This window comes from Solanum pennellii, chromosome 2 (genome assembly GCF_001406875.1).
Source record: "Solanum pennellii chromosome 2, SPENNV200".
NCBI lineage: Eukaryota > Viridiplantae > Streptophyta > Magnoliopsida > Solanales > Solanaceae > Solanum > Solanum pennellii.
Window position 1 is genome coordinate 22,453,072 of NC_028638.1, and position 12,344 is coordinate 22,465,415.

At 41.1% G+C, this 12,344-nt stretch overlaps 2 protein-coding genes across 2 annotated transcripts; both read right to left on the minus strand.

Moving 5' to 3' along the window:
* Positions 1 to 4,829: 4,829 nt before the first annotated feature.
* LOC107009810 (uncharacterized protein K02A2.6-like) lies at positions 4,830 to 5,480 on the minus strand. Its single transcript, XM_015209138.1, has one exon. The coding sequence runs from the start codon at positions 5,478 to 5,480 to the stop codon at positions 4,830 to 4,832; it is 651 nt and encodes a 216-aa protein (XP_015064624.1).
* Positions 5,481 to 5,495: 15 nt separating this feature from the next.
* On the minus strand, positions 5,496 to 6,112 carry LOC107009811. Its single transcript, XM_015209139.1, has 3 exons — positions 5,996 to 6,112; positions 5,673 to 5,848; positions 5,496 to 5,631 (listed from the first exon to the last, which is right to left on the minus strand). The coding sequence occupies exons 1-3, from the start codon at positions 6,110 to 6,112 to the stop codon at positions 5,496 to 5,498; spliced, it is 429 nt and encodes a 142-aa protein (XP_015064625.1).
* Positions 6,113 to 12,344: the final 6,232 nt, after the last annotated feature.

Sequence of the window (12,344 nt, forward strand, 5' to 3'; positions counted from 1 at the left end):
ATTTATTTATTTATTTTTTAAAAAATGACCTATTTCACGACTTAATTAGACAAGAAAAGTATGAACTGATTTAACATACAATCTTACAAATTTAATCAAGAGATCAACAGGCATGATATGATACTACTAGAAATAAAAAAGGTCAATGTTTTCACACGACTTACTCGTGAAGTAAACAAAGTAACCGATCAAACAAGCTAACAAGCAAACATGGAGAGAGCTATAATGACTCAAAACAATGATATTGTAGATAGAAGGTGACCAAACATAATTCTTGTATCGGAAAAATTTCAAACTATTGGTTCGAACTCTAACATGAAAATGATTTTCACCTTTTTGGAGCAAGCAACGCCTTAATTCATGTAACAATCATGTTGAGAAAACTGTTCTGGAGATTAGTAATGTTTAAATAAAAGGACGTACCATGGATGGATCTAAAATTTTAGCAAATTACCAGAGCTTTTTGCTTGTTTACTTTTTCTCATAGCTGCACCATCATTGCTCGCCGTAGTCGGAGTTGGAGCCACTAGTTGTTGTCTAAAGTTGCAGCTGCTCGGAGATCTCTCCGGTGTTGGAGTTGAAGATCCTCAAAATCGGAGAAGGGAGGGGGAGGGTCGAGGTCGCCTGTGCAGCTGCTGGTCGCCTGGCTGCTCGCTGAGGCTGTCCCGTGGCTGCTGGAACCTGCAAAAAAAAAGAAGAGGAAGGAGAAGGAAGGGGGAAGAGAAGAGACGGGAGGGGAAGAGAGGAGGAGAGAACGATGGGAGAGAGCAAGGAAGAAAGGGAGGGGGAGGAAAGCGGAGGAAAGAGGCGTCACCGGTCAGAGCAGCCTCCATCTCTGTTGTTTCTTGATGCTTAGTCTGGAAAAAGGAGAAGAGGAGAGCGAGGGGATGGCGATGCCTCGCGCCGGTGCTGCTGCTGCGGGGTTCCCGCTGGGAAAGAAAATTAGAGAAGAGGGAGGGTGGCGCTGGAGAGACGGGAAGAGGGAGGCGGCTGATGCTGCCAAGGAGAGGGAGGGAGAAGAGAGTGAAAAAAATTAGGGATTAGGTTCTTTTAGTTAGAATAGGTAGATTAAATTTGAACCATAGGATTAGTTTAGATGGACGGCTAGGATTTATTTTAAAGATGGACGGCTAGGATTTATTTTAAAGATGGACGGCTAGGATTTATTTTAAAGATGGACGGATGAGATCAAAGATGAAGTCTTGAAATTCCATTGGGAAAGATATAGAATGGCTAAAATTGCAATTAAATTGGCTAGAATTTAAATAAAAGAGTGGCTATGATTGTAATAAAATTTGAATTTGAGTGGCTCTGATTGGAATAAAATTATAATAGAATAGGCTAGATTTAAATAATTTTAAGGAAAGTGTAGGAATTATTATTTAATTAAAATACTACATTAAAATATTTTTATTTAATTGAAATCCATTAAATTTTTAAAACATTTGAAATTCATTAATGATTTTTTAAAATATTTAATAATATTTACAATAATTTTATTAAGTGAACCTACTAGAATATATAATTGATTAAAATTCTAAGCTTTAAATAGATTTTAAAATACATATTTAATCGAATAATAATCCTAAAAAGGTCAAAGGTTGGTTAAATTGGGTGTCAACAGCTGCCCCTTGGTTGATTGAGAATGAAGAATGAATTGTTGGGCAACCAACGTTGACTTAGTAGCCGATTTTGTCCGACCGACGACAGATGTCAGTGGGATCAACTGAAGCGATGTAGAGTTGAAAAAGGGTACGACCGAGACCTTGGTATTAAGCCGCCTACATATCTGTAGTTATACGAGAATCAGATCGTGTGTAGTTCTAGATTCAAGAGCAAATGAAACTCTTAAAAATTGAAAGAGCGCTAAGGTATTTGAAAGGCACGATATCGGCTTGAATGGATAAGATTAGAGTAACGAGAAAAGAGATATTGTGAGTCTAGAAGAGCATAATAGAGAAGCAGGAAGAGCATGATAGAGTGAGGTTATCAGCCTTTGAGCAAGGTTCGGAGTATGAGTACCAAAGAATTGATAGTGTCTTCGTTGCGATAGATGATAGCATGATAATTGTAATGAAGGGGTGATTGATCATATCTGCAAATTCTAGATAAAATGTTAGCTTCTAAATAGGTAAATTAAGACCAATAATGATAAAATAGAGTTCTAAATAAATGACCAGAGGTGATAAGAAGCGTATCTGCTTTGAGATGCCCTCGTAGACTTTGGCTTAACTTGTTGGAGAATTGCAACCCATCTCCAAAGGTTAAATTCAACCTCCAATAGATCTTATAGTATAGCGATATAATAATATAAGGAAAATGTCTGGTTGTATGGTGGAAGTACATAAGCATCCTATTGCAAGGCAGAATAGTCTAAACGTCATTTTGAGGCGGACGAGCCTAAGTGTCATTTTAAGGCGGACGGCCTAAATGTCTTATAAAGCGGACGAACAAATATCCTATGAGGCGGACAAGCCTAAATGTCCTTTTAAGGTGGACGACCTAAATGTCCTATAAGATGGACAAACCTAACTGTCGTTTTAAGGCGGACGGTCCTTAATATCCTATAAGTAGGATGAGCCTAAATGTCGCTTTGTAAGAAGGACGAGCCTAGATGTCGCATTTGTTAGGCGGACGAGCCTAAATGTCGCGTTGTAAGGCGGACGAGCCTAGATGTCGCATTGTACGGCGGACTAGCCTAGATGTCACATTGTAAGGCAGACGAGCCTAAATATTGCATTGTAAGGCGGACGAGCCTAAATGTCGCATTGTAATGCGGACGAGCCTAAATGTCGCATTGTAAGGCGGACGAGCCTAGATGTCGCATTGTAAGGCGGACGAGCCTAGATGTCTCATTGTAAGGCGGACGAGCCTCACAGTAGTGAGTTGAGTCTGACAATATCTCTATGGTAGTCTGAACGGTAGTTGAGTAGCCGAACGATAATGCGAGTAGCCAAGAATAATTTGACACTCTTTGTTTGTAAGCTTAAGAACAGTCGTTCAGAAGGCGTCTTTGTCTGTAATATGCACAGTTGTAACTTATAATATGACTTAAGAAGAGTGATTAGAGTAGATGTATCAAAATAAGCGGTAATGTAAATATGATGCTATTCCCATGTTGACCATGAATGTTTGCCTTAAGACCATGAAAAATGACGTCTTAGGCTATGATGTCTAGGGACATGATACGCAAAATGTATCCTCAGGTCATGAAAATGTTGTCTGCAGGCCATGAAAATGACGCCTTTAGACTGACACCTTCGGATGATGATAGACAGAAATTAAACCCTTAGGCTATGAAATGAAGTCGCATGCCATGAAAGATGATGCCTTTAGACTATGACGCCTTAGGAACATGAAATGATAAAATAAGTCCTCAAGCCATGACATGAAGTCCGCAGGCCATGAAAGATGATGCCTTTGGAGGATGACGCCTTTGGGATAAAAGTAATGAGTAAAGAGAGCGTATCTGTTTTTGGCATCTGTTGATACTTGTGACTTGATTTGATTCGGGCACATGCAAACTTCGAGCACGATGCAATCTTGGGCTTATGCAAACTTCGGGCACAATGCAGTCTCTGGCACAATGCAATGATGCATTTCTTTGGGCACATGCATTATCGGGCACATGCAATGATGCGTTTCTTCGGGCGCATGCAATATCGGGCACATGCAATGATGCATTTCTTCGGGCACATGCAGTATCGAGCACATGCAATGCATTTCTTTGGGCACATGCAATGATGCAATTCTTCGAGCATAAGTCAATCTCGGGCACATGCGATGATGCGATTCTTCGAGCATAATGCGTTCTCGGGCATAATGTAGTCATGCAAGCCTAGATCTCAAACATAGTGCAACTTCATAGTTGAATGAGCAGGGTATGTAGTAGTTTGAACATCCTCCTTGTTGGAAGGGTCGAGTGCCATTTTTCGGGCTCAAAAGTGGTATGTTGATTGTTGAAATTCCCTTTGTATATGTACCTGTATTTTCTACATTCAAAGAAAAATAGTTATTTTTAAAAGGGGGAGGTTGATCTGTATCCATGATTTGGTGCAGCGTGATCCTTTGGCTCGCCATCCGCACCTCTTCGAGCGTCTGTTTTTAATAAAAAGGGAGAGGAAACTTTGAAAGATTTTGAAATTATCATTTAGTAAAAGCTGATGTCGAATCTTTGACCATGGCATAGGTTGAGACTTTACAACGTCTGACTCAAAAGTAGAGCTATCATTTAATCTTCGTTGTAAGCTGACTGCTTGTTGAGAAGAAACTTTTGGCAAAATTTTTGAGTTTACTCTAAAATTCTGCCCCAGTATGAAGATGTGCAAGGAGAAATCTTGATGGAATTTTTGAGATCCTCACAAAAACTCTGCCCTAGTTATCAATAGAAGGGGAAATGAAAGTTTTATTTATAATAAGACCGAACCCCATAGGAGCGCCTACGTATCCCCTCTTAAACGGGAATCAGGTCTGACGTAGTTCCAAATTACCATAGAGCATGAATCAATCTCTAGATGTAATTTTTTTTACAGAATCGAAATTGATAGGTTTTGGCCAAACTTCTCCATCCATTTCTGCAAGTATGAGGGCCCCGCCTGTCAGTACTCGAGAGACTATGTACGGACCTTACTAGTTTGGTGAAAATTTATCCTTTGCTTTGTCTTGATTTGGGAAAATCCGCTTCAAAACTAGTTGCCTAGGTGAGAATGTATGGGTTTAACCTTCTTGTTGAAAGCTATGGCCATTCTATTCTGATAGAGCTGACCATGACAAATGGCGTTAATTCTTCTTCCATTTATTAATGCCAAATTCTTTGCCCGACCTTGTATTCAGTCAGCGTCATTCAGCTTTGCTTCTTGGATGATCCTTAGGGAAGTTATTTCTACTTCGGCGGGTATCACAGCTTCAGTGTCGTATATTAAGAAGTAAGGTGTGGCCCCTGTGGAAGTTCTGATTGTGGTACGACACCCCAGCAATGCGAAAGGTAGCTTTTCCTGCCAGTGTTTGTGGTTATCAATCATCTTGCGCAATATCCTTTTGATGTTTTTGTTTGCTGCCTCAACAGCCCCGTTCATCTGTGGCCTGTATGCTGTAGAGTTTCGATGACTGATCTTGAACTTCTCACACATTGATCTCATTAGGTCACTGTTTAGGTTGGTGTCGTTGTCAGTGATGATTGACTCAGGAATTCCGAACCTACAAATAATGTTATTTTTGACGAAGTCATCCACAACTTTCTTTGTGTCTGATTTGTGGGAGGTGGCCTCAACCCACTTGGTAAAATAGTCAATTGCGACAAGAATGAATATGTGCCCGTTGGATGCTGTTGGCTCGATTGGACCAACGACATCCATGCCCCACGCTGCGAACGGCCAAGGTGAACTAGTGACATGGAGTTTGTTGGGGGGTACTCGAATCAATTCTGTGTGAGTCTGACATTGACGACATTTCTGGATGTAGCGAATGCAGTCTGTCTCCATAGTTAGCCAATAATATCATGATCTCAGAATCTTCTTTGCTAATGTAAAACCGTTCATGTGAGGGTCACAGGTGACTGCACGTATCTCTTCGACCAGCCTTCGAGCCTCTCCTGCTTCGACGCATCTTAGCACCCCCAAATCGTGAGTTCTCCTATAGAGGATTTCCCACTTAAAAAGAATTGGGTTGCTAACCTTTGAATTTTACGCTTTTGTACATTCGTTGCATCTTCTGTGTAATCGCCCCTCTTCAAATATCCCCTAATGTCATCGTACCAGGGCTTTCCATCAGGCTCTTCCTCAACATGTAAATAATAATCTGGTTGTTCATGTATGTAAATGTGAATAGGATCAATGTAATTGTGATTAGGCTGTCGAATCATGGAAGACAGAGTGGCTAAGGCGTCTGCGAATTCATTTTGGACCCTTGGTACATGTCTGAATTCTGTTTTGACAAACCTTTTACATAGCCTAGGCACGCACTCTAAATATGGTAACAACTTTCAATTTTTTGTTACCCAATCACCTCGAACCTGATGGATCAATATGTCTAAATCCCCTATTATTAGCGTTTCCTGGACATCCAAGTCAATCGCCCATCGGTGACCTAGTATGCAAGCTTCGTATTCGGCCATATTATTTGAGCAAAGGAATCAGAGTTTTGCTGATACCGAATAATTTTGCCCGGTGGGTGAGATCAAAACAGCCGCGATGCTGGATCCGTTCAGATTTTTAGCTCCATCAATGAACATTCTCCATCCATCATATTATTCAGAAATGTCCTCTCCCACAAAGGTCACCTCTTCATCTGGGAATTAGGTCTTCAACGGCCTGTAATCATCGTACACGGGATTCTCTGCTATGTGATCTGCTAATGCTTGTGCTTTCACTGCTTTTTGCGTGGCATACACTATGTCGAACTCGCTCAACAATATCTGCCATTTTGCCAGTTTACCTGTGGGCATGGGCTTTTGAAAGATATAGTTCAAAGGATCCATCCTTGAAATCAGATAAGTAGTATGCGATGAGACATAATCTCGTAACTTTTGGGCAACCCATGTTAGAGCATAACAGGTGCGCTCTAATAGAGAGTATCGGGCTTCGCACGATGTGAACTTCTTGCTCATGTAATATATTGCATGTTCCTTCCTCCCTGTTTCATCGTGTTGTCCCAAGATGCAACTGAAAGCATTATCCAATACTGAAATATAAAATAGTAATGGTCTACCTGACTCTGGTGGAACCAACACTGGAGGATTGGATAGGTAGTCTTTGATCTTGCCAAATGCCTGTTGACATTCGCTTGTCCATTTCACCGCAGTATCCTTTTTTAACAGCTTGAAGATAGGCTCACATATGATAGTAGACTGAGCTATGAAACGACTAATGTAGTTAAATCGCCCTAAGAAACTCATTACCTCCTTTTTGCTTTTTGGCGGGGGAAGGTCACGAATGGGTTTGATCTTTGATGGATCCAATTATATACCTTGATGACTGACAATGAAACCTAAAATCTTTACACCAGGCACGCCAAAGACACATTTCTTCGGATTCAGTTTCCGATTGTACTTGCGTATCCTGGCAAAAAATTTCTGTAAGTCCTCAAGATGATTTGAACTTTCCTTTGATTTGATGATGACGTCATCCACATAAACTTCAATTTCCTTATGGATCATGTTATGAAACCAAGTAGTCATCGCCCTCATGTACGTAGCCCCAGCGTTCTTTAATCCAAAAGGCATCACCTTGTAGTTATAGATGCCCAACGGCGTGATGAAGGCAGTTTTCTCAGCGTCGTCTTTGTGCATCTTAATTTGATGATAGCCGGTAAAGCAATCCACAAATGATTGAGTTTCATGCCTACCACAATTATCAATCAGTATGTGTATGTTTGGTAATGGAAAGTTTTCTTTAGGGATAGCTTTATTGAGATCCCGGTAATCCACACAACCTCTTACCTTGCCGTCTTTCTTGGGCATTGGAACAACATTTGCAAGCCAAGTTGTGTATTCTGTCACTTGGAGGATCCCAGCATCTAATTGCTTTGATACTTCTTCCTTGATTTTCAGACTCATCTCGGGCTTGTATTTTCTCAACTTCTGTTTTACCGGAGGACATGCTGGATCAGTGGGCAGTCGATGGGCTACGGTTAAAGTACTTAGCCCTATCATATCTTCATAGGACCATGCAAAAATATCCTTATTCTCTATGAGAAACTCGGTATACTTTTTCTTGTCTTCTTTTGTCATATGGATGCTTACTTGGGTTTCTTGTATCACCTCTGCATTTCCCAAATTCACCACTTCTGTCTCTACCAAATTTGGATTGGGTTTTCCTCGAATTCCTCAACCCTTTGATTAATTCCTCGGGAACCGCATTGTCTTGGACTTCTTCTAAGTCATTAATGTTAAGTTTAGCAGTCTTATTGTATGCCATAGTCTCAGATTCAACATTTTTATAGTGGATTTTGCTGGTGAGAAAGCAAAATACCGAACAATTAAATTTAAGGTAAAAATAGATAAATGGGGAAAAGAACTTTATTGATAAAAATTTGAAAATTTCATAAGTTATCATTTGAAAACAATACAGGGGATGGGAATTAAAACGTCTATTAAAAACTCTTTTTATTTAAATTAAAACTTGATAGAAAACATCTTCCAGGGCTACCCAGATGCTCGACGAGGTGTGAATGGAGTCGAGGTCCAGTTGCTGATGCTGATCTTTGCCTCCTTGCTTCGACTAGGGGCCCCTTTCTCCTCCTTGTTGATCACGACGTTGAAAACTTTCCCCTCTTCTTTGGTTAGCGACAACCCCTTCAAGTCGTCTGAGATCTCATCAATAATGCCTCTCATGAAACCTGCTGATCGAAATGATTGATGCAATGGCGGTATGGGTTTCTTGAATGGATAGTAGTACCCATCTCTAGGTGGTTGCCGATCGAGCCATTTTTCGTTAGTGTACTTATATCTCAAGCCAAAAGTAGTGGAATGTCGAACAGGTTGTATTGGTTCGACTATCCCTTGCAATTCAACGCCAAACCTTTCCCAAGCTCAAAACCGAACTAGGCCATCATATCTATGATCTTTTGGCTAAACCAAGGTTGCAACTTAATATTACCAACAAGCTCCACTGTATGGTACATTTCACCATCCATATGCTTTTTTCCTTCAATCGTGTATACAGGATGCCCTTTCTCTCCATGGACTACAACCTCTTCATAATCCTATTCAAACTTCAAGCATTGGTGAAGAGTAGATGGGACCGCTCCATCCATGTGAATCCATGGACAACCCAACAATAGGTTATATGACAAAGGGATGTCCAAGATTTGGAAAGCTATTGGGAAAGTGACAGGACCAATGAGCATGTCCAAGGTTATCTCCCCAATAGGCCTCTCTGAGAGACGTCAAATGCCCTCACATTCATCTTCCATGTCTGAATTTTTGCACTATCCACGCCCAGCCTCGTCAGTGTGCTTAGAGGTCAAATGTTTAAACTTGAGCCTGCATCAACTAATGCTTTGTTTATCACCTTATCCTGATACTAAACCGAAATGTATAGAGCTTTATTGTGGGTTGTTCCTTCAAGTGGCAGTTCATCTTTGTGAAAAGAAATTTTGTAAGCCTCAAAGACCTTCCCCACCATTTGGGATACCTCTCCATGAGTGATGTTAGATGGGACATAAGCTTCACCAAGGATCTTCAGAAAGGCATTCAGATGAGTTTCGAAAGATTGTAGTAACGCCAAAATTGATATTTGGGATGGGGTTTTACTCAGCTGCTCAATGACAGAGTATTCTTTAGCTTGAACCATTTTCTAAATACCCTAATCTTCAAGCTCTCGACTGGTGCTTTGGATTTGCTAGAGCTTCCCTGAACCAAATTTGCAGAAGTGTAAATTCTTCCAGATCTAGTGACCCATGTTGCAACAACTGTCTCTTCCACTTTCGTTTCTCTTTTGTTGTAATCCCAAGGTACAACATGTGTATCACATTGTATTGGGGAAAATGCCCTATACAGTGAACGGTGGTCTGGGTGCGGCAACTTCTACTTCAAATGGGGCGAGTCCTTGAACTATTATCGGTGCTTGGGCGGTGGTAGACCTGGCTTCTTCTGTTTCGAGGGTCCATATAGATTCTTCCCAATCCTAGACATCACCAACTTCCACCATGTTGACCTGATGATTAGGAAGAGGATTATTTGCAACATTCGGTGTAGGATCCTTGAGTTGGATGGTTTTTGTATCAATCAACATTTAACCTTATCCTTGAGGTCTCTGCAAACTTTGGTGGTGTGACCCTTCATCCCAGAATGGTAGGCGCAGACCTTGTTAGAGTCGTACCATTTTGCGCGAACATCCACAGGTAATGCAGGAATGGGGGAGATGTACCCAGCCTGTTTCAGTCTTTCATAAAGTTGTGTTATGGGTTCAGCCAAAGGGGTATAATATTTTGTAGGTCTTCTTTCATAGGGAGGTCTGTTTCGGTAATTTAGTGTCTGAGTGGGTGGTGGAGTTTGGAAGTGTGTTGGTTTAACATTATAGACAGGATATGAGGCATTCAAATACTGAGGGGGAGTGTTTTGGTAATAAATTGGCATGGGTTGGGGAGATATAGGGGGTGGAGCTGAGGGATGTTGAGGGTATGGTGGTCCTTAACCAAGGCTATTCGCAAAACCGGGTTTTGTGCAAGACCTAACAACTCTTTTAGGATTTTGAGGGTATGGGGTGTGAGGGTATAATAGTGGGTTTGTTGTCTAGTGACTCAAAGGGGTCTTGGTTCCATGAGCCATCATTAAAGAACCTGTTTTCTTTCGATTTTCTGTCATTCCACCAGATTGCAGAGCTCTGTTGGTTGCTTGTAAAGCCTCCAAGTTGATGATAGTCCCATTCTTTATGCCTTCTTTAATTTTTTCGCGTAGTTTGATGATTTCAGCGAAACTCTATTCAGCCACCAGCATCACTCGGTCATAGTATTGTGGTTCCTGGGCACGGAAGTAGTAGTCTTTCATCTGAGATTCCTCCATAGGGGATCTGGCCCTAGCCGCTTCAGACCTCCATCTTATGGCATATTCTTTGAAGGATTCACTCGGTTTCTTCTTCAAATTTCGAATTTAAAACCAATCAGGTGCATTTTCTATATTAAAACCAAACATGTTCATGAAATCCGTTGCCATATCTACCCACTCTACCCATTTACGCGAGTCTTGCTCAATATACCATGCTAGGGCCTTCCCAGTAAGACTCCTCATAAACAAATTCATGAGTATCCTCTCGTCTCTTCCCACCCCTACAAGTTTATCACAGTACATTCGTAGGTGGGCTTTGGGATCCCCACTGCCATTGAACATCTCAAATTTTGGAAGCTTGTATCTTTCGGGCAGTTCTACATCAGGGTGCATGCACAGATCCTCGTAGCTCAATCCTCCTAACCTCTTGTTTCTTTCAACATGTTTTACCCTGTTGGTAAAGCTGTCTAATCTCTCAGTCAGGTTTTTTATTAGAATATCCTTTTGGTGGGACTCTGATTCATGGAGGTCATGGGTCAGAGGAGCGGTTTCCACGTATATTGGATTGAGGTTTTTGTTTCCAAGAGTATATGGGAGATTTGCATTTGGGGTTGTTTCTGGGAAGGTTGGGTTAGTTTGTTGGTAATAGTGGTGGAATGGAACTTGGGTATTTTGGGCGTGGGGTGGTGGAAAGGTATTAGGACGAGTGGGTTCAGGTCGGGATATATTGATTGGAGGATTATTTGGCATGGTTGTTTGGTTAGTGTGAGGGGGATTGTCTATGTTTTCTCCAAATTGGGTTCCAAGAGAGATAGACAGCTTGGCCAAATCGTGCATGTGGTCTACCTCTTCTTCCAATTCTAGAATCTTGCGCTCAAGTCTTAGCACAAGATCATTTTGACGTTTTCCTCCGTCAGAAGATTCTACTGTTTCATTGGTGTTGTTGTCGTCAACTATTTTACCTTTATCTTTGGAGCTTGCTCTTTGAGAAGAAGGAGAAGGGGGGTCCCTTTTGATCGTGTATGTTCTAGTATGAAGGACAGATCAACCTTGGGAAATGGGAAAACAATAAAATCAACAGAAAAGAGTTAGAGGGGTTAGGATAATATCATAATAGCAACATGTTGTTTTGAGATAAACGCCCTAAATGCACGGGACCTCGTTGAGCCAGAGGTAGGCCTAAGGGACACATAAGTGATGCATAATAATTAATTCAAGCCTTATTTGCCAATTTGGAGTTTAGAGTTAGACAATAAAACGACTTTCAAGTATTGTATTGCAATAAATTCTATTTATTACGTCAATCTAGAGATAACTAAAGGGCTAGGGATAACACATGGGGAATAAAGAAAAAAAGACTTCAATTATGTTGCTCTACAATGTTAGGCACAATCTGCTTCCTCATTTCTGGGGTAATGTCATAATCAGTGTTGAGAAGGTTGCGAGCCCATCTTCTCTCCTTTTCATCACCAAAACCATGAAGACCTCCTTCCCTCAAATCTCTATGCTCTGCGTCTTCTAAAAGCCATACGTAATATTCAGGTGTGCAGAATGGTCGGTGCTCTAGAATATCGATAGTTATCACATTCTCCGATCTTCGCAGCATAGTGTTCACTTGCGGTAATTCTGACCCAAAGTCATATCCCTAGTGGCTCATGTGGGATCGAAGAGGTATCATTTGGATGTGTCTGAATTGTCCAAGTACTCAAAGTTGTGTGTATGGTTGCACACCATTCAAACCGATAAGCTCGATAAAGTAAAGTTCATTTCCTCTTATGATGGCACGCGTGGCTTCAACGAATAATACCTCCATTGGATTTTAACGGCTGAACGCTCCCTTAGATATGTGAACCAGTCCTCC

Coding starts and splice junctions, on each gene's coding strand:
- LOC107009811 (XM_015209139.1), bottom strand. CDS start 6,112: ATGGCCGAATACGAAGCTTGCATACTAGGTCACCGATGGGCGATTGAC. Junction 5,849..5,995: donor ATCAGGTTCGAGGTGATTGG/GTAACAAAAAAT, acceptor ATGATTCGACAG/CCTAATCACAATTACATTGA. Junction 5,632..5,672: donor CAAAAGCGTAAAATTCAAAG/GTTAGCAACCCA, acceptor AATCCTCTATAG/GAGAACTCACGATTTGGGGG.
- LOC107009810 (XM_015209138.1), bottom strand. CDS start 5,480: ATGGAGACAGACTGCATTCGCTACATCCAGAAATGTCGTCAATGTCAG.